We start from the raw sequence: 23,073 nt of genomic DNA on the forward strand, positions 1-23,073 counted from the left end.
ACCTCAGTATAAAAGAGGCATAGTACAGTGGTGACCTGTTCCTATTAGAGGTGACTTATTAAATGAATAAGTCAATAAAAGAAACAAAAATCATACTGTTTGTTGAAGCTGCCGAATACGTCTCAGTGCTGCCTGATGTTGCTGCGACTTGGCAATGTTACGGTGCCGCCGGTGCCTCCTGAGCTGGTTGCTGAGGTGCTGAACACAGTCATTAGTTGCTTGTTGGCGAACTTGGCCCTGGAGGGGAGAGAAGAGGAGAGTTTTGACTTTTAACTGACTGTTTAAGGAAAATAACATTTTTATTTCTAGTTCTCCACACACAAAAACACAAAAAAACCCACCATCCCATCTTCAACAGTGTCAAATTTATATACGCCGCACAAATACAAACAAATTTTCACAGGCAAGTAAATAACAAAAAATGTTTTTTATCAAAAGTTATCAAACTGAGATGAAATGATCTGAGTCTTTCGTGCATAGAACATTTAGCAAAACACGTCAAAACACCTTCACCTTGGTTTCGTCTCCTGTGCTCAAATTGCTGGGGTGTAACAGAGAGAAACAATGATAAGAAAAATGTGGGATCTTTTTGTGTGTGTGCTGTTTGTTGTACAGCAATAATAAATTGTGACATGTCGGTATCTGTGATCTGGTCTAGCGATGTCATGGATTACTTCCGCTGTGAAGGCCTGCACAGAGATCCAGCACTTTCACTACATCTTGCTTATTCTACACCATCCCGCAACTTTAACAACTTAAAGACACCAACCCTTATTTGTTCAAGCAACATCTTCATTTGTTTAGTGTCTCACATTTCTTCTCATAACATTCCTGAGTCACTGAAGTTTTCCCTACATTCCTGCAGCTGTGATGTTGTAAGTGAGGACTGTTGCAGCTTGCCCTGAGGGCTAAAGGAGGAACTATTGTATGCTGTGTGTCTATTAACAATGAGGAGGATGGCAGCAGGTGGTGAGTGCAGAAGACAGAAACAGGGGACAACAAATGTACAAATGTGGCTACAAACATGTGATAAACAACAAAAACAGTGATGTGAGGAAGAATGGAGTCTGATAGGCATGTAAAATTAGTTGGCGATAACAGGAACAGACTTGTCGCAGTGACAAGATCTCCTTGTTGAAACAGGGTGGATGGGGGGACCCTTTTGTAGTCTGGTGATCAGTCTGGTCCTATCCGGTCCATCCATCTGGGTTGCAGGGGCAGCAGTCTAAGCAGAGACTTTCCTTTCTTCGGCCACTTCTTTCAGCTATTTTACAGGAGGCCGAGGCGTTCCCAAAGCAGCCAAAGGACACCCTCGAGAGCGTCCTGGGCATATGCCGGGGCCTCCTCCTGTTAGGACATGACTGAAATACCTCACCTAGGAGGTGCCCAGGAGGCATCCAAGTGAGATGGTCCAAGTATCTCAAATGGCCCTCTCGATGTAGAGTATACATAAACTCCTCCACTTACAGCAGCCACTTGCTCCGAGCCAGGAGTGGAAACTCCACCCTTTTCATCTGAGAACCATCACCTCAGACTTCACATCATAACTGTTTTACACTCAACTGCAAACCCAAGCCTCTTCCAATGCAAGATGGAAGTCATGGCTCAATGAAGACAACAGAACCACATCATCTGCAAAAAGCAAAGATGAACTCTCCACCCACTACACCTCGGCTGTGCCTAGAAATTCTGTATCTTTTTCATTCTTCTCCATAAAAGCACTAAACAGAAGTGGTGGCAGAGAGCAGCTCTGGTGAAATCCCATTCCACTGAGAAAGAGGCTGACTTATCACCAGCCATGTAGATCAAGCTCATTTTGGGATAGCAAAAATTAGTTCAATGTTCTATAAAACCAAAACACTCCTCCACAGGACATACTGAGAAATGCAGCCTTCTCAAAGCCCAAAAAAAACATGCAGACTGGTTCGGCAAGCTCCCACGCACCCTTGGATGTGGCTGAAAGGATAAAGAGCTGAACCATTTACATGCGGAAATTGCAACCGGTTGCAAGTTCTGTCAAAACTCAGGAACAGGACACAGGTCTGGGTGCAAAGTACTCAGTGCTCCCAGTTTCACCAGCAGAAGCTGTTGTTGTAGCCAGTTACTCTGGTCATTGTTTCCAATTGTGGATAATTGAAAAACTTAATAAAAAGCTAAAAATGTGACAAAGGATAATTAACTGATGCATTATGGCGAGTGAAATCTTTCTTTTGCTCACACAGTTTCCAAAAAATACAAAAGATAGGCAGAAGAAGAGACTCTGACCTTTTGTGAACGATGCTGAGATGCGTCTTTTACATAGAGATACTGTAAGTGATCTGTGACCTTTGAGGTTTCCTAAGTGAACATGTTGGATCATACAGCTCATTACTGAAAGCCACACTATGTGAACATACTTCCATGGATACAGTCGTCATGTATCAAATTCTTGCTAAAACAAGAAAAAAAGCCTGTTAATTAAAGTCGTGTCCATTTAATTAATGAATTTTTGTGACAGAGATCCCACTATATGACAGGAGTTCTCTACACAAACAGAAAGGTCCCAAAGGAAACTTTATTAGGGGTTACAACATGGAACTATACCTCTTGGATTAGAGTGACTCCACACACACAATCCAATCCTCCTGAATGGGTAAGCAGATGCAGAAACTATAAAGTAGCTGTAATCAGCAGCAGTCCTTTTTTATAAACCCAGGTTAAAATATTTAAGCGCTTTTATGAATTTGTCAAATTTAGGGCTACTACTAAGATCCGTTTGTGTGTTTTAACACCTCATGTGTCTTCTTGCAGCAGCTAATCATGCTTTTTCTCACTTTGAGCTCACAACCATCTTCTTGAAAAGCGGTTACATAACCTCTCCACCATCAATCAGTATTTCAAACCTGCTGCATGCATGAGACACAAACACGTCTAAGTTCTAGGTTTATGCTTGCACAATGGCCTTCCTTAAACTTTACAAATGTTTTGCTCTCCCCAGCTTATGATTTTAAGTGAATTTTGCATCTACTCATTTGGGGTTTGGGGTAAGCTCAGCATTTTTCTACAATATTCGCTTCTTCAAATAAAATACTTTTAAAATAAAAGTTTTTGAAGTTAGATTCTGCAGTGTGTTGTTTTGAACTAGTCAGCCTAGTAGTATGAGCCAATGATCGTAAATGTGAATAAGTGGTTTACACGGCACCATGCTGCTGCGCTCACCGGCAGTACGGGGTCAGCAGGAGAGTGTCCGGTGGCATCTTCGGCCTCATACTTGTAGAAGTCCAGCGGCGCACAGAAATACCCGGGCTGCACATCAGAGCATTGCCGGCCAATTAGGTGCCTCCTGCAGTCACACTGGCCGGTTTCCATCATGCACCTTTAAGTATCACATACAACAATGTGTAGACAGCCTTTTACTGGTGTTCTTGAAATCTCCTGTCTATTTGTTGTCTGCACAGACCATCAGACTGAATGAGTCACAGCCTCACTTTGTGTCCACTTGATGCTGTTTGCATCTAAACGAAATACTTGCAATTTACAGAACGCTTAGTTCTTAAAAGCAGAACACAGACGATACAAAATCTTTTTACCTGTTGTTGAAGGCTCCTCCAAAGTCACAGTCACAAGGTCTGCAGCCTGCCAGGTCATTACTAAGGCCCCAGTATTCAGGCTGTAGGGGGAACACAAACCTCACAATTAGCTTTTTTCACAGTTCATGTACACTTTTTTTGTACACTGCTGCTTTATCATGAACACTCAAAGCAGGAGTTCTATTTGTAATTGTGCTAGTGATCCATGGCTCATCTGCAGTCAGCAGAGACTGAAGGAGTCACTTGGATGAGTGACAAAAACATTTTTCCCACTGAAAACATTACATCCACATGAACAGAATCAACTTTTTGGGATTTCCTAACCTGGATGGTTGTGCATGCATCCAGACATAAACTCCACTCAGTGTTTCATTAGCGCACACACACTCATCTAATAATATGGATGTTTAGGTTTCCAGGCTGTAAATGAAGGCAGTTTCAACTCTTGCAAAGAGCTCACTGCACTGTATTCTGTCATTACACAGGCCAAGTTTACCAAAATAACAGCAAGAAAATAGCGCTACTGAAAGTGTCTTTTTAAACAACAGCCCAGTGCATATGGCTGATTAATGCAATCATGTCGGCCAGTTCAGATTCAGTCCGATTGCTGAATACAAAATTGCTGTGATGACGCACGGTTTAGGTGTAGATCCCACACAGAATTTTAAAATATGGCCCCATTAGTTTAACAAGTCAAAGACAAACATCTTCCAGTGCATTATTTAAAGATCCTCACTTTCACCTCCTTATTTTTATTCTTGGACTGCACTGGAATATCTACACAGAGTAGATTTTCATGCATTCAAGGCCTGCTATTGAGCAAACCTGGACATGAGCTTAGGATGAAACCTGAGAGACAGAACAACGACTGTTACTAACCAGACACTGGTTGCAGTAGCGGCCAGTGACATATCTTTTACAGGAGCAGTCCCCACTGATCTGATCACAAGGAGCTCCCATCACGATGATGCCACGAGGATCACAGTTGCAAGCTGATGAATAAAGACACAGAAACACGAATGCACATAAAGATTTGAGATATCTACTTTTATTAATGTTCAAACACATTTTGGCGGCAGATGAACACATACGTTGGCAACCCAAAGGGTCATTCTGGCTGAGTCCATAATAACCCTCCTTGCAGTCATCACAGCGTGTCCCCTTCACGTTGACTTTGCAGCGACACTGTCCCGCAATCATTCCCATTTCAAAGTCGGTGTGGGTGTCACACACGCCTCCCTCCAATGACCCCACTGGGTCACAGTCACAGGCTTAAGTGAAGGCATGATGGAGATTGTAGGTAAAAGGTGACAGGAATGACAGGAAAATTTTATGTTTCAGAGCAAAATTCCTTTTTTATACTCAGTACTGAATTCCTGTACCAAAGGACAGAATCAAGGTATGAGAGACTCACAGACACAAACCCGTGGATCTCTAACATCTCTGTTTGGATCTTGGTAGTAGAAAGGTTTACACGTCTCACAGTTGCGTCCCATAGTGTTGTGCAGACAGTCATCACAAACTCCTCCACTAACATTACCCGTTGCCATATACACTGCCATGTCAAAGTGGCAGTGGTCCGAGTGGCCATTACAGTTACACTCTGCAGAAACAGGCAAAAACAAAATGAGAGCAAACTTATTTTACGTCTTGGGTCACAAAGCAAAACTCTCCCATCTGTCAATGTAAAGATGTTTAGCTAATTTAACAGCTTAACGTAAAAAAGAAGTCCAATTTTTTTTCATGATAAAAAAATGCTGCTGTAGTAAATGAAAGAAATCTGTCAGCAAAAAAAAAATCCATAAATGTATTGGTATGTATCTGGTATTTTAAAGAGTACTTAGCAGAAATATTAAGCAACCTAACTAATAGGGTTGCAAACTCCCAGCAAAAAAAAAAAAATAGGGAACCACCCCCTACCCTCCACCTCATGATGCTTAATCGATGTAATCAAATTTAATTTGATGCAGGGGGAAAAATGCACAGAAATAAATTATTTTTCAAGAATAATTAAATAGATTCAACATCTTTCTTCAACAGAATTGCAGAATTCACAGATGGTACCTTCCCAAAGGAAAAAGTACTATAGCTTACTAGGGTATATTAGACTTAACAGTTACTATATACAGTAATGGACTTCTATATATTTTACATCAGATTAAAACTTTGGGTGTAAGAGTCAGATAATTATTTATTAAAAGCTAGACATTTTAAATGAGAATAAGAAAGAAAAGTATGTCTTTGTGCCTTTTCCCTGTTCATGCCCTATCGGCCCCCCTGGCTAAACTTTGCTAGATCCGCCCCTGCACAGTTACCAGCCGTCAGCTACGTAGAAAAAGATCCTGGTGTAGAAAGTAATTTTAAATAAATTCTAACAACAGCTTATCAAGCTTAATAGTGCTGCTGTTGTTCAGCTGCTGGTTTCCTCTTTCTGGTGAAAAGTGGGCCAAAAACAAAGAAGAAAGACGGACTCGTGACAGAAAAGCCGATCAGCTGATCATTAAGCAGTTTCAGATTAAAGTAGCAGCAGGAGAGAGAGAGAGAGGCAGTCGCTCCATATATCGGTTGTTAAGCTTAACGTGGGAATGCTTTACAAACATTCAGAGATGAACTTACACACTTGCTTTACTTCTCTCTGGGAAAACTTTCTCGGAGATGAAATGCCGGGTTGCTAGCGAGGCTACAAATACACACAGCGCTCTATCACGTGATGCATACTGCTGCAACGTGCTATGGTTATGAGCCGAGTTACGCCGTGTAGCAAGTTTTGTGAGGTGCTTTTTTGATATTTAATGGATCGGATTACATTTTTTATTTCTCGCCGATATCCGATCCAGTAATTTGGGTCAGTATCGGACCGATACCGATACGTAATATCGGATCGGTCCATCTCTACTTTATATCTTTATTCCTGGACACCAGAGTAGCCCAGCATAGCTACATACATCTTAATTTATCTTTCTAGCATAGATTTATTTTTAATTTAAACCCCCAAAAAGTGTCTCAGTTATCTTGTAAAACAAGAAACGTGAAAATATGTTTTCACTGGTTGACAAAAAGCCCCATTAATCATATTCAGATACTGTCACAGTCACAGAAAGCCGACTTCATCAGCTGACTGCACCGCTGCTGGTAGTACCAACAAAGAGCTCGTTCTCTATTTCCTTAAATAGTCTAAAGGTTAGAAAAGCACATTTGACAACTATAAAGAAAGAATTTCAGCTACAAATGTTTCCATCTGAATTTTGAAGGAGTGCATATTTGCCCCACCTCTGCAGGTGTGAGGGTTCTCGGCCTCCGCTGGTCTCCACGGCAGGTCATGGTGGAAGTTTCGGCAGCGCTCGCAGTTCAGGCCTTCTGTGTTGTGTTTGCACACACAGCGACCGTGGATCTGAGCACAGCAAGATGAAAGGTGACAAGGATGAAAAGTGACATGGTTAGTATGGGCATTGCAAATGAGAAGGCTGTGATTTACTGTGCTGCAAGTGTGTGCAGCTTTCTGCTGTTGATTATTTTAAACAAGAAGATAATTTTCCATTTTCCTTTAGTCTTACAAAGGATATGCTGATAATTACAGATTCAGTGAGTTTTTGGCAGTATCATCCACTAACTGACCATGCCGATCTCCCTGGCGTCGACCCCCGGCACAGGAGCGCACTCTGAAGCATGTCCGTAACAGAAGCAGCTCCCTCGCACTACCAGCTCATAGATAGCGTAGTAATATTTCTGCAGGACTTCAGGGCGTCGGTCCAAAAGGTCATCTCCCAGAGTGTTGAGCTTTGTGAAGTTAATGCGCAGGTTGGTGATGCGCAAAAGATCTGCAAAGGAAATGTTTTTTAAAAAGTCAGCCAGATTTGCAAGATAAACAACATTAAAAAACGAGGCTGACAGTTCATTAACATAAGCGAAATAGCAAGTGTTAGCATTTTCTACATTTTTTTTCTGCATTAACCTGGAGTGTGATGAGACAGTAAATGTTAGAAATGTACTGATTGATGATGAATTCTGATGAAAAATAAAATAAGAGTTTGTAAAGTACTGTACAATATTCACACCTGGTATTAACATGTAATCTATATCTAAATGTATTATCTGAAAAGGGTACCCAAACAACAGGTCTTTGTGTTTACCTAAAGCTCTTCATTCATCCTTTAAACATGCAGGTAATTCTGCATGTTTGGTTTAGCAGAATTTAATGCCAGATGCCATTCCTGACACAACTGTAAAGGGATTTGTCTCCTCCCTACAAACCCTTTATATTTACCAGTGGTGTTATTTTACTGGGCAGTAACAGTGCTGGTTACTAAACCACCAAAGACTGTGTGAAACATTTGGGTATGGTTCCTGGGTAGAATGACAAGTTCTTTGAAACAGTGGACAATGGTGGGAAAATGAGGGAGAGGTGTGACCTAAACATCAGCAATGTCTGTCCAACCTCTACTATATCAAAAGGGCTGTGCACACAGTGAATACGTTGCCATAGGTGCGACTGCTAGATAACAAAACAGAGTGTTCCCAACACCAGTTTGTACTGTTTGCTAGTTTTTGTTTGGGATGAATGCGTGTCAGTGAGGTCAGTGATGGTTCACACAATCCATTTATCTCTGGTTAAGATTTCATCAAAGTCAAAACATAATTATGTTTAGTCATAGTATGACTTTTTTGATTATCCAGACGACTCAGCTAAACAAATATAAGAGACAGGAAGCATTTGAAGCTTTTATTTGCAGCAGGAGCTTGGTAGAATACAGAATTTTTAAAATGCAGTGTCTTATTTCATAAGGAATAAGGTTCGGCATTTTCTGTATGAAATTCCTCATGCATACAATCTCTCTATGGGGAACATATATGAGAATACTATATGCATTTAATGAATGAAAAGTGTTCACAGACCTTGAATATTTAAGCTGTAGGGGTCTTTCACTGGAATGGCAGGATCCAGCACTTTATAAATAACCTTAAATAAAAGAAGAGATGTTTTCATTAGACTGCAGTATTAAGGGAATTCTATAAATATTCAACAAATTTTAAACAAAAATTTGCACAAAATGGAAAATATTCAATGACTGGTCACATATACCTTGATATCTTCCAACTGCACTTTATAAAATTCGAGTCATATTTTTTAACCACCCAGTGTGCTTTAAAGAAACACGCTATGTTTATATGGTAAATGTTCTTATATAGTGCTTTTCTACCCTGAGCATTCAAAGCACTTTGTCTTTTTTCTATGCTCTTTCTATCTAACATTCACACACATTCACACTCTGAAGGATGCATTGAAGAGCAACTTGGGGTATGTATCTTGCCCAAAGACATTTGCAGACTGGTGGGATCGAACTACCAACCTTTTGATTAGCAGATGACCTGTTCCACCACGTGAGCGAGGTCTAACCAGTAGTGTATTTAAACATACTGCAAACTGTTAGCACCAGATGCATGTTATATTATTTTAGAAGAAATCATAAAACCTTCACTTAAATTGTCAGATCGTGCCCTTCATCCAAAACATTGTATTTTTATGCATTAATGTTGAGCTACAAACATATTACAGATATAAATGACGTTTGGGTAGGTGGTGTAAAGTGGTAAGGGCCAAACTGACATGCTCTTTCATTACCATGAACACATACGAGAGTTTCCAGCAAATGTTGCCCTGTGAAGCAGGCTGAAAATATCCCACTATAAACGTGTCATTTAACCTACTTTGCTGAAAACTCCATAGTGCTAAGCTGCTCTAAAAGATTAGAGTTGCAGTACTTTGCAGAATTCTTGAGCCACCACTCATTCCTTTATACTTTACTTCCAAGCAGCCAGATTTTTTTGTAATTTTTTAAAGAGACAATTGTTCTTCAGGCTTTCTGAAAGTTCCTTTCTTTTCTTTTTGTGCATTTCATTCATTTTCAGTGCAGTCATTGTACATGACCATTTTCCCAGGAGCATTTTTTGTTTGTTTTTTAAACCACTAAACACTGACCTAAGAGTCATTCAAACACAAAAGGGAACCGAAATCAAGGAATAAAACTGTGTTTTTTCTATACATAACAACAAACTTAACAAACAACACATATCAAATCTTTCGATACTTTGTTACAAGAAGCCAATTAACACACAAAGCTATGAAAAATTCCAAATAGGTCAAGTAAAGGACAAAATCAGTGGTAGGGCTAAAAAACATTATCTACAGCAGATGAACAGCATCTGAAAGTCTTATCCTTAAGAAATAGAGAACAAAAATCCAGCAAAGACCTGATACAAGACCTGAGAGATACAATCGGCCCTAGCTCATTCATTTAGTTGATGCTTAGTTGATACTATTCACTGGTTTCCTCAGAAATGGTCTCAGTGGAAGGGTGGCTGTCAAAAGGCCAATCATAAAGAAGGCAAACAGAGAAGAAAAGATGAGGTATGCCAAATTCCATAACAACTGGACTGAAAATCAGTGGGAACAAGTCTTATGTGGTGATTATCTACAACCAATAGAATCTCTGTCATGGAACAAAAGGTAGCCAAAACAGAGAATGCCCGTCAAGAAGTAATACTCAGCTCTTTGCCTCATACACCATATTTCTACTTGCACGTTTGAATAAATCGCTGTGCTGCCTACTGTGCATTTTCCTATATATAGGAATATAAAGAAAGTACTTTTGTATAAATTAAATTTTATGTTTTTTGCATAAGGCTTAAACTACAGAGATATATATCCTTGAGTGGGCTTAAATCTAAAAGATGCAGAAAGGGCAACAAAGAGCAAAAGTGCTGAACTTTGTTTCTTCTTCTTCTTCATGCCTCTTTACTACTTCAGGTACTTTTAAACTTTTTACCTCTCCATTAGTGGAGGGTTCGATGTCAGAGTAGCGTTCCTCACAGATGATGTCATTGATATGGTGCAAGCCATTGGCAGGAATGCTGGGGAAGGTTCTGGTACAGTTGGAGGCATAGTAGCGGTAGGGACGCCATGTTCGGCCAAAGTCAGCTGAACGCTCAATGACCAGAGCTGCAGGTCGGAAAGTCTGAGGAGACAGAGTACGAAAGATTTATCTGAACCTTTCATTTGCTGTACACACAGATAAAGGATTTCTGCCTGATGGAATGCAGCCACCACACTTCTCAGTGTACATAACAAACACACACCTGAAGAAATATGTCCTTTGACGTGCTTAAACACATACAGTATTGCACATCCAACAGAGGTATACAACACATGGAGCTACCCACACATGAAAGAAAAGTGCATGTACCTTAAACTTCATGATGAGATGTGTAAAGTGGAATTCAGCCTCCAGGTTCAGTCTGATGCTGACGCTCTCCTGGCCTGTGGAGAAAATAAATGTTGATGAATGTCGATTGACTGTTGCAGACCTTTACCTTTTTTCTTTTCAGATTTCCCTCATCCGAGAAATACCAGAGTCCTGCTCTTACTCCCACAGGAACACAAATGTAGCATCAGTACCTTTACCCAGTAACCTTTCTGTGAAGGACCATTTGCCTTCGTATTATATTGCTGTCTAGATGTATTATTCTGGTCTAGGTGTAATACCTATTGACGTGGGGTTAGTTCAACCCGGAGAGTTTATCTGATTTAGAAATTTTTCCATGTCTGTTTCTCTGAAAACAGAAAAACATGGAGTAAGAAAAGTCTGTACTTTATATGGGCCTATTGACATCTGTGGCTACGCTTGTTATCATTCTCATCATCCTTCAAGATTTGACCTTGGCCTACCTGTAAGTGGGTCCACATGCTGACACATAAGAAATCTGAAGTTGCCTTCAAAATGCTGTCCAAACTTTGATTTAGAGTTAGACTGATTTAGAAGTGTCCACAGTATGCTGATCGTAGCACACGCACACGCACACACACACACACACACACACACACACACAGACACACACACACCCACCATGGACAGATTGCCACCAGGTGTTGACTCTGTTGCTGTCTGTGAGGTAGATCACATTTTCAATGCGGTGGCTGTTCGAGTGTACGTTCGGGTCGTAGGGATGCTGGGAGTTGCACTCAAAACACTTCTCTGGTTGCTGAGGAAACAGAAATTTTTTTCTTTTTAAAAATAACAACAAATTTAAGTTTAAAAAAAGTTCAATTGTTAAAATAGAAAGCGAGCCTACTTTACTTTTTTCATGGCTTTCATGGTTATGGTATTGAAGAAAGGGAGGAGAAGCATCAAACAAAGAAAGTAGGAGAGAAGGAGGCCATGAATGAGTGTCCTCATTCTATTTAAGTCTGCCAAAAATCCAACATTCATCATCAGAAGGAGCATGCCAACTCTCTGTCATGGTACTAAATGTACGAACATGAAAAGTCCAAGGTGGTTTAATTTTCATCTGAGGAGATTACAGATTGTTACTTTTCAACCAAATTCAGGTAACAGAACATCCTTTCAACAAAACCTTAACACTGACTAAATGCCATCAAATATTATTAGGACATTTCACTAAAAGTATATCAACAACAGGAGATCTAACAGGTTCTCAGGCTACTTCTACTACGGGATGAAATGCACGAATAAAAAAAGAAGCTCTTTTTGCTTAACACTGTAACAGAATTTTTGCATAAGCAACATAAAAGAGTTGCAAAAAAGTCCAAGTCTAGCACAGACATGAATAGGAGGAAAAAGTACAGGAAGAAGAAAAAATAGACTGACACACATGAGGCAGGAGTGAAGGTGGACACTTGAAATCAGAGATTATGGGAGAAATAAAACCATGTGACCAACATCAAGGGCATGAGTTTGAATGAAGGGTGGCATCAAAAAAGGCAGACAGTGAAAGATGCAGATAAGAGCAGAGAATCTGCAACAGAGTGTCAAAGAGCACCAGGGATGAAGGACAAATGTGCTTGGAGGGGAGGTAGGTAGTTAAGGGATCCAGGGAGTGAGAGAGATGCTGAGAAAGAGCAAAAAAAGGGCTCAATTTGAGAGGGGCCATAAAAAGGGGAGTACGTGGAGGGAAAGAGGGCACGCCAGAGTGGGATGATGAGGGTATGTTGGCAAGAGAAACAGTAGATTCCAGAGCTGATAAATTAGGTTGTCAAGGGCGATTAAGCTGCTAACAACAGCATGGCTGTTAATGAGACTCGGCTGAGAATTGAAAAGAAGGCATGCTGGATATAGCGTGCGTGTATCCATTCACACATACACACTATTTCAACTTGGATGTATATGTGTGCACATGCACATATATATCCATGTGCATGTGCACACATATATAAAGTAGCCTTTTCTAATTACTTTAGAAACTGAAAACACTGAAAAACTGTAGTGCTGATTTTTTTAAAGCAATGATTTGATTGAGTGAGCGCTGGAAGGTACTTCAACCCACTCCCTCTGCAGGTATCATTATACCATGTGGAGGTCTTTAGAATATTGTTGTTGTTGTTTTTTCCTTTAGTCTTATAAGATAAAGACTAACACGTGTAGGTAATAACCAAAACCTTCAAAATGACTATAACAAAAATAGAATGAGAAGGCTCTAATAAGCAAGAGGAAAAATAACATACAGCATACATTACAAGAATGGTTATCTTTCCAGCAAGCATAGAAATGTTATGGTTTGGGGGTGTTTTGGTGACAGTGGTGGGAGAATAACTGAAGTGAATTCTTTTTTATTTTTATTTTTGTGGGAGCTATGTGAGGACAACACATTTCAAATACACTTTAAAGCTGTAGCTGGCGAGCCTCACTCCCTGTGATCAGCTCATATTTATCACTAATTAGTCAGTCGTGGTCAGCAATGCACCCACCTAAGTTTGATGCTGTTTTGATAACATTGTTTTGCTATAATGCAGAGATGGTTTCACTTTTTTAAAATTAACTACCACTTTGATTCATCATTCTGGTTTCTTTTTACCTCAGCACCATATGTGAAATTCATATTATCCTTTCTCCTGCACACAATCTTCTCTCTTTGACTTTCTTCCTTTTTCTTCTCAATTTCTGAAAGTCTTTAATACAACTGGTGTGAGTGCAGCTCCTAAATGCAGTTGAATCTTCAATGACACAAAGTGGGAACAGTGTAATCCAGTCTCTGTGTCATGTTTGTGTGTGTGAAGGTAGACCCAAATTAATAAGCATAATAAATAAACCTTTTTGAGGCAGTAATCCAACAAAAAAAAGAAAAACAATGCCTACATATCCAAACAGAAGATAAAAAGGGAACTCAACAGTGGACAAACAGTGCAATGAATAACAAAGGGCAACTGAAGCAATTTAAACTAACACAGACACTAACCAGTGTTCATTTTTAGAGAAATAAAACACAGCTCGGCGGGAAATGATGAACAAGACCCTGTACTACAACACAAGTCCAACACGACAAGGGTATTTTTCTGTTATCTGCATTCACACTAAACTCAGCAATCACAATAAGCAGTCACACAAAGTTGGTTATCCACCTGCTAACGTAATCCAGGGATTCCCCCTATGCAATCCAATGAAAGAGGTGATGGAAATATTAACGTTATTATCAAAATTGATATTAATTTTGAAAAGATTACAATTTTAAAAATCCAGTGAAATTCATTTCTACTTGCAAAAAACAAAAATGTATTTTATTATTGTACTTAATTTAATTTCTTTGATATCAATTTGAAGCTCCTACATCACCTCATTCTCAAGTTATCAGATTTACAAACATAGGTATCCTAGCCACTTGCCCGAAAACAAAACTCCACCAGCCTTTTACAGCTGAGGGGTGATAAAAACTAAAGAAATGAAGAGCAAGCTAACAATCAACAGAGAACAATGAATAATAAACAGAACTTGAAAGTCCACAACTCAAAAGCACTGAGTCAAAAACACAAGCAGCATAAACACACATGAAATTCTGTGACTGATTACAATCTGAACCCTATACCTTTCCTATCACTGCAGTAGAAGGCTGTCTTGCTGAGCTGGAAGTTGAATGTGGTGAATATTCCTACCCTCAGGCAAAGGAAGAGCAGGCACATACATGCAGAAGCACGGAAATGCATGAATGGAGGCAGCGTGAACGACAACAGCATGGTGAACATGCTGGGAGACGTATTATTGTAAACAGAAAAAAAAAGTTGCACGTTGCAGAAATGAACACTATAACATCATTTTGTCCCAAATAACTGCAGCTGCTTTATTTCAGTAAAACATCCTCATCATATACATGTGTATTAGCATAGCTCCACAAAAAAAAACATGAGAGAGGTGAAAAGCATATAGGTAAAGAAGGTGTGGCTGACTCGTGTATCCACACCTGGGGCCTGTGCAGCGAGCGTTGCTCATTGAAACAAGGTTGCAAACAAACAGACAAATGAACAATTGAAGATGGAGTAGTGCAAAGGGAACGATGAAGATGGATGAATGTGTTATAGACAGGACATGCCAACTCGTTTTTCTTTGCACTACTCAGTCTGCCATGTATTGTGAGGGAAATGGCAATGTGATGAGTGAGAGTCAAGCAGAGTGCATATTAAAAAAAAAACAGCTGTAGAAAAATCAATCGGTAAATTCAAATAAAGGAAGAAAACGATGTGCTTATGTGGTCTGTCATTACCTGGATCTTCAAATATAATGAGAAGCTATTACCACTTATTCCCAATTCATGCTCAGAATGAATGTGGGTATGCTTGTATTCACTCTTTACACTTTACATTCAGGAGTTTGTGTGTGACTGACCTGCAGATGACTGACAATACAATATCGCTCTGGTCCATTAAGGCCACAAGTAGAGGTGGCCGTTAGATTGACAGCACGTCCAATCAGGAGGTTTCCTGTTGCAGGGTAACAGCTTCCCTCAGTGCAGCCATGAGGGCTTGATGGGAGCTCTTGTCCAAATACACAGACAGCTGGCCATGGATTAATGGATGATAGAAACAGAAAACAGAATCATCAGAATCATTAACCACAGTCAGCTTCACTATAACAATGTTTCCACTAATTTAGATATTTTTCTTGTATTTAAAAGAATCACAAATCTCAAATCGCCCCCCAAAAAGCTGGAAAGAATTAAACAGTCATAAAGTTTACTTCTTTACTGCCAAGTAAACTTCTGCTTTGAATCACATATGAGCAAACTAGACCTTTTGATGGCTTGAATCTACAGAAAGCCATGTTGGAAACTTTGTCTAAAGGGATGGGCACAGAAGCATCAGTGTGAGCATTTTGGCTTGTGTCTGACGGCTTTAACCACAAGTGACCGTATTTGGACAAGACGGGGGATTGGTTATTAACTAATACTAATAAGCTCCATAATGTGCACATCCATAATGCAATGGTGATGTATATATTAGCCACTTCTGATAGGTAAAAGATTAATAAAATACCAGTATTTCATTGAACAAAGCTGAAGCACAAAATTCTTGGAGTTCTCTACCACCAAGAAGACCATATTATTTGTCAGAGAAGTCATTTACAACTGCTCAAAAAGGGACAAACATGTTGAAAAGGCCCAATTCAGTGTCCTGACTGACTCTGAGGAGAGTTTCATTAGAAAGCTATCAGCTAAACCAGCCATGCCCCTAACCTTAAAGCAATTTTTCATACAGGTAGGTTATTTGAAACTATTTTTATAAATGGGACAAATAATCAATTCCTTATAATGTGATCATAATTTTTAATTGTGTAAAGTTGTGCACCTTAACATGGCAGTCTACAGGGATTGACTCGCTTTTAGACTCAAGTGGTAAATGCAGAAATTGCAGTTTTTGCTATGTTTGCATGAATATTTTTAAGCTCTGGAGGTTGCTACTCACAATCAAATGCACTGTCGATCCTTGTTCAGTATATGTGTTGATAACAGTTCTTAAAAATGTAATCAGTTTATGGTCCAGTTTCTATCATTGCCATCTGTTTTTGTGTATTTGAATATGTTCCATTATGCACACTGTCAAACTGTTTTTCTCTTTTTGAGTTCTACTTTTCTTGTCAAACTTTTGAATAAAAAACATGTCTTTCTTGTCTGATTTAAAGAAAAAGCCAAAGCAAGCATGAGCAAGCATTTTGGCAACAGTAGGAAGGAAAAACTCCCTTCTAACAAGAAGCAGAACCAGGCTGAGGGAGGAGCAGATATCTGCCCAGATGGGGTGAGGGAAGGGAGACAAGACTAAGGCTACGTTCACACTGCAGGTCTTAATGCTCAATTCCGATTTTTTGATCAAATCCGATTTTTTTGTCTGCGTGTTCACACTACAAATAAAATGCGACAGCAAACGTGCTCTAGTGTGAATGCTCAAAGCAGCCCGCATGCGCAAAAGAAGATGTCACACACACACGCTCTGTTTAGACCCAGAGCAAACATTATTGTTTGACTGATGGTCTTAATATAAAGACTTTGGACTTTATGTTTCCCAATTTTTGCTTTAAGTTATTTTGTTATTTACATAATAATTTAGATAACCTAATAATTATCCTTATTGCTGTTTTAGAGAGGAGCGGTGCTTCAAAGGATAGTTGCAGATTTCTGTCAGAATCTGCAGATTATACAGTACAAATGAAATGTTCACGTTCTCCAACGCTGTCTTCCAAACAGTTTCACTGACATCTACACGGGATGGCCAGGAAGCCTTTGCGATGTCTTCTCGGGCGCTTCTCCGGAGCTGATAATTGGCATCTGTCTTGTGTCAGTGACGTAAAAGACAGATTTAATGCGACTTGACCGTTCAAACAGCAGTCGCTTTCTAAAACATCGGATATGTATCAGATTAAGTACCACATACGAAAGTGACCCAGATCGGATTTGAAAATTTGAAAATCGGATTTGTGCCGTTCACACTGTCATACCATGTTTGGATATGGGTCGCATAGCGTCAAAAAAATCGTATTTGATGCGGTTCGCCTGCAGTGTGAACGTAGCCAAAGACATCCAGACAGGTTTATTCAAGCAATACATGCAGTAAATCACAAGAATAGTAATTAGGAGTTTCAATCTGTGTTCACATCAATCATCAATAGCGTTGCGATAGTGTGATAAATGGCATCAGAATTCCCAGAGACTGTCAGACGTCAGGTTATTTTTCTTAACACAGAATATCTCTGCATCATCATTAACAGAAAGTTTCTGAGACAGATAACGCATTCCACTCTAAAATGCTTTGGATTAGTTCTGTGCAAAGCATGACAAGGCAAGTTAAGTTAGCCTGCATACAAGCCTCACTAAACATCATTACAGCACTGGAAGACTGACAAAACCAAACATTCCTGGCATTAGAAGAAGACCTTAGAGATTTGTTAGATCATGCTGGGGAATAACAGCTTATCAAATGAATGTAAACGAAAGTTTCATCATGGCCTTTCGTATTTAGGAACTATAAAAAAAGACAAATCTGTTACTGACCTTACTGGCTACAAAGGACACTGCTCCCTTACCCAGATTGATTTTCCAACATACTAACAATTCACTGCATATATATATATATATATATATACATGTACATACACACACACACATATATATATATATATATCCATAGGTCCCTCATCCTATTCATGTAGCCCCTTCCGCCGGGGTTACTTGCGTAGTAGCATTCCAACAACGCCCTGTTTTCGTCTCTTGCCCACCGATGCCTTCTTGTTCCAGTAGCCCACTTCTCGTCAGGGTGCGAGCGAGACAGATTCATATTTATCTGTCTCATGTCTGCGGTAGGCTCGCTTAGCATAGGGGGTCTAGCCTTAGGACCCTTACTGGATACAGATGCCCCCAGGCAGGAATCGAACTTGCGATCCTCTGTTTCAAAAAATACTGTATTCAGTGAAATAAGTGGTGCATTTCCACTTTAAAGACAGAGATATTGTTACAGTAGCGGATCTTCATATTAGATTCACAAGCCAAAACACTTAGGCATCAGACTGCTCTTCTGAAGTTTCAATGACAGAATCATAGTAGTGACAATGTTACTGGCTCTCAGCTGAAGGTCAGGTTTCCTCATTAGATCTCCAAAAAGTAAACTGCAGATCTAGCTCCCATGATTTGTTCCAGATTAAAACTGGGAAAATCCTTTTGTATGCTTAGTATGCATACTGTAGAGTACCGCAATTGCATTTTGCAGCTGAAAAGACAACTGTGGAAATCATTTTATGTTAAATATTTGCTTTCAAAACCTAAAGATTCTCTGGTTTACTCAGGCCAAAGGAACTAAGACTACAGCTCTTCCAATCTCTCTGTACACACAGACACATACACAATGTCTTGGAATCAGTTCAAGTACAAGATTAACAGAGGAAGATTTTCTGAATTCCAGTGAAACATTAACAATGCCTGGCGGTACTACAGACTATTCTACTATAATATACCAGGAAATACATAATAAGCTTTTAGCATATTGGCATTGCAGAACATGTTGAAGCAAAAGGAAAGAGGTTTACATTTAAAATGCCACAACATGTACAATGGTCACATACAGAAATGTACAAAAACATGCTGCAAGGCAAACCTGTGGACTGCTGATAAAGAGCAGACACACCCTGGGCAAACATAAAACACACTTACATACACGCAGGAAGGTAAACCGTGTTTTAAGCTTAAATAAAAAGATTACATTCTTTCAGAAGCAGAAAAATCTTAAACTTTATATTTGTCGTTGGCGCAGCTAAAAATTAGAGTTATGTTCCAGTTCACTACTCTGATAACTATTTAACAATACAGACACAGAGAGTATGACTAAGAGGTATAACTGAGTTTCACCTGACCTCACTTTAAAGGTATGATCAAATAACCTGTCCAAGGTGAGGCACCATAAAACACTGTACATGGAAACCCTCTTAACAGACATTGTAATAAATTTGGCTTTAGAGTAAAACAAAATATGAGGATCCAAATTAAAATTGAGTCAAGTAACTCTAGTATTTGGTGATCAGAGTACTCCAAACACCAGAACCGCGCAAAGAAATAAAAATGTGCATTTAATGTACTCTGATAATTACCTACATCAGGTTTTCAAAAAAGGGCAGTTTTTTTTAAAAGGGAAAATTTGGCACAACAACGACACTTTTATTGGAAATATAAAGACTGATAAAGACTATGATAAAAGCAGCATTCAAATGTGCCAAGAGATCCTCTCCCAACACTCTGTCTAGGCATGTATACCTCAGTACTGATTTAGCCTGTGTTTTAATTAATGACTGAGTTTGTGTTTTGCAGGAGACCACACATGCAAAGAATGCTACTGAATATAAGCCACTCTCAAAAGTGCTCTGACTAATGTCTTTCCTCAATCTGTGTAAGATAGGGTAGAAAATTGTGTTTGCTTTGGTAATTACAAGGCAAAGTCATCATACTATGCCGACTAATTTTTGAGATGCATCTAGCACCTCAGACATGACAATAGCGTGGATCTTTCTCTTTGTGTGGGCTACAGACACTTTGGTTTTTCCTGCCCTGACTAGCATGTATGACTTCAGTGTGTGTATTGTTGAGGACTTTTTTTTATTACCGTATATCTATTTGCAAATGCATTTATACTCACAGTACCCACAATTACTGTGTGACTGTGGCTGATTGCACTGAAGCATCTTATTATAATGACTGTAGTGTTTAGTACCAACTTCACCAGTTATTTTGGTCTCTTGTGGATAATTCCCATCTTCATAACTGCCTTCTATTAATATAATTAGGTGACAAATAATACAGCTGTGCAGTGCCTACCTTTATACTTAAAACTTACACTATCAAAAATGACAGAGTAGTTGTAAAACAGCTAACTGAGCTAACTTAGTACAGAAACAGCACTAGTGAAGAATGTGAACGATTTTCTCATAGAATCTGACAGCAGACTCATCTCTGTGCTTGTCCTGTTAGACATTCAATACTGCTGACCACAATATCCTACTACAGAGATGGATTTAAAGGAATTCAGTAGTCTGAATCATATCCATGTAATAGACTCCAATTTGTGCATGTATATTCTTACACATACACAGAAGTTAGTCACAAAGTTCCACAGGAGTCTGTGCTGGGACCACTTCCATTTACATTACACAATGCTTCCCTTAGGCAATATTATCAGAACCCATAGGATACATGTTCTTTGCTGTGCAGATGATACCCAGCTTATATCCATGAAGCCAGATGATACAAACCAATCAGTTAAACTGCAGCAATGTGTCAAATACATAAAGATCTGTGTGATCTCTAATTTCCTGCTTCTAAATGAACACAAAATCAAAAGAGGGGCGATTGCACAAAAATTCTAGAATCGCATTAGCAGACATGAGCATGGGTTGAACTGGGGTTGTGAAATTTGATCACAGTCAGATCTCAAAGTATTTTTATTGCACCATGTTGATTCACTCATAAGCTGCCGTAACATGAATCAAATGGCTGAATTGTCACCTCAGCTTGCAGTCAAGTTCTATAAAGTCTTGCTAATGACCTACTCATTTTATTCAGGTGTGTTTCAGGACACCAGCCCTCGAGGACTGGAGTTTGACACCCCCACTCTACGGGATCAGTGCTGACAGCGTCACAGTTGGGATCAGTCAAAGATCCACCGCTGTTCTGCTATGAATAAGCTGGCCATTTTAAGTGGCTGTATTTGTACGAAATGTCAAACTGGTTTTATCCAACCATTTTACATTTTCCATACTTGATCAACAGTTTGTATGGACTATATTGCAATCAGTAAAAAACAGTCTCTTGGTAAATAACAATTGAATAAGGGGGACATGTTCATAGAGAAGAGTAGATATGCTGCAGGAGAAGGATGGAGGACTCATAGCGGCTGGGAAACAGGCTGGTGGCAGCAATTCTAAGCATCTGTACCATCTGTGTATGCATCACTTATGTCTACGCATCTAACACCAGGAATGTTTTCTGTCATGAATAACATTTTCCTCTTGTTCCTGCATTCCTGCTATAAGGCTGTATTCAAGTGGATGGTGTGGGTTTCATTGCCATGTGCCAGTGCTACATATAATCACATGGAGGCAAACCAGCTGCTGTTTGTGCGAGGCACAGTCTTAACCTGGCTGTTTTTTGACACTCAGTATTCTTGTAAATAGAACTACAGTAAGTTTTTTTTCCTTGTTGCAAATTTGTTGGTCCTCTCAAAAGATTACAATCAACATTCTACATTTCACCAGAATATATTAGATTCTTGGAATGGGAGGGTATCACTTAATTAAGACCGACAGGATAGTAAATGCAAAGTCAGTGAGATGGCTGCAGCTTTAGTTCCTTTTAAATATAAATGTTTAACCAGTTTTGCTTTTCAGAGCTTCTTTCCTGGCAGGAAATACATTTTTTCGAGAACAGCTTTGTTGTCAAGGTTCTTGCTTTGAGTCAAGTGAGTAAAGTGTACCTCCTTTTATGTCCTTTTGTTATTATTATTATGTAGCTGCACTTGAAGAACTGCTCATTTACCTCATCTCCTTTATCTTTTTTTCCACTGGGAAAAAAGTGCTTAGTGTGTGGAGGGCATGATGAAGAATGGAGTGAATGGAGTGAATACAAAGAAGCCAGTTAATGGTAAAATATATGTATGTAATAAATATATGCAAAGATATGAAAAAACAGAGCTTGAAAGTCAGCAACAACATCAAGTTGTAAACTTGCTTCATCTCCTGGAAGCACACTCACTAACTGTTGCAGTATATTTAATGCACAGGTCAGATATATTTACATATACCTTTATATATTTAGACAATATTTACAAATATTAAAATATGAAAGGTTTTAAGTAAATTATCATCCAGCCTAGATATTCAGTGATTGTTAAACTGATCCTTCCATGCTTTCATTTATTCACAAATATGTATCACCAGATGAAGCAAAGTTCATGCTCACTATTATTAAAGTTTAGCTTCTGACCCTGCACGAATGAATGGTTCCTTCCTGCAGTTAATAATCAACATAGAGACTGACCCAGATACCTGAGAATAGGCGAGTTAGGAATGGCAAGCATAAAATATGTAATCAGTCTTTATTGCCATGTGTGTGAGTGGCTAAAAATATATAACAATTTCCCTTTAACGTATAAAAGTACAGCATAACTAACCAGGGGGTAAATCTTACAAGTGAAATGGTGCCTATGCTCTTGTGTGGCCCTAAAAAGTATCGAACAACCGTACTATTAGGCCCATTTAGCTCTCCTGTCAGTGGCCTATCATTCCACAAATACCATCATGGCAGATTTCAGGAATCTTTTTAAATTTAATTCTAAACAAACATCTCAAAGAATTTTCCCTCAGAGAAGGAATTCATCCTAAGTGTACACTGAAGATTATGTTGTCTATTCTGAACCTGCGGTTCTGGTGTTAAATTTACTCAGAATATGACAATAGAGGAAATATTTTAATGCCTAAGGCATCGGCTGTTACAATAAGAAGTGAGTTTACTTTATAAAGGACCTATGAGGAAGTGGCATGCAATGACTTTACAGAAAGACTGGCAGAGACAATTGCCCCAGCCCCATTCTCCTCGTACACACAAAAACACCTTTCTCCACTATTTACCTATTTAACAAGATAAACTAGATGAGATTAAAACATACCATGAACAGACAGTCAATCTTACAACAACT

The 23,073-nt window shown here is 39.2% G+C and overlaps 1 protein-coding gene across 2 annotated transcripts in view; it reads right to left on the reverse strand.

Moving 5' to 3' along the window:
- Positions 1-23,073, reverse strand: part of lamb2l (laminin, beta 2-like) — a 53,790-nt gene that overhangs the window by 14,235 nt on the left and 16,482 nt on the right. For both annotated transcript variants that reach the window (XM_087833399.1, XM_006804058.3), the window contains exons 3-15: positions 15,236-15,405; positions 11,471-11,606; positions 10,811-10,884; positions 10,394-10,582; positions 8,463-8,526; positions 7,185-7,387; positions 6,840-6,960; positions 4,984-5,172; positions 4,661-4,840; positions 4,449-4,561; positions 3,570-3,649; positions 3,199-3,355; positions 97-237 (exon numbers count right to left, since the gene is read on the reverse strand). In XM_087833399.1, the coding sequence (XP_087689525.1) occupies positions 97-237; positions 3,199-3,355; positions 3,570-3,649; positions 4,449-4,561; positions 4,661-4,840; positions 4,984-5,172; positions 6,840-6,960; positions 7,185-7,387; positions 8,463-8,526; positions 10,394-10,582; positions 10,811-10,884; positions 11,471-11,606; positions 15,236-15,405 (1,817 nt within the window). The remainder of the gene's footprint in view (positions 1-96; positions 238-3,198; positions 3,356-3,569; positions 3,650-4,448; positions 4,562-4,660; positions 4,841-4,983; positions 5,173-6,839; positions 6,961-7,184; positions 7,388-8,462; positions 8,527-10,393; positions 10,583-10,810; positions 10,885-11,470; positions 11,607-15,235; positions 15,406-23,073) is intronic.

The sequence above is a fragment of the Neolamprologus brichardi genome, chromosome 20, assembly GCF_056152115.1.
Source record: "Neolamprologus brichardi isolate AB-2024 chromosome 20, ASM5615211v1, whole genome shotgun sequence".
Taxonomy (NCBI): domain Eukaryota; kingdom Metazoa; phylum Chordata; class Actinopteri; order Cichliformes; family Cichlidae; genus Neolamprologus; species Neolamprologus brichardi.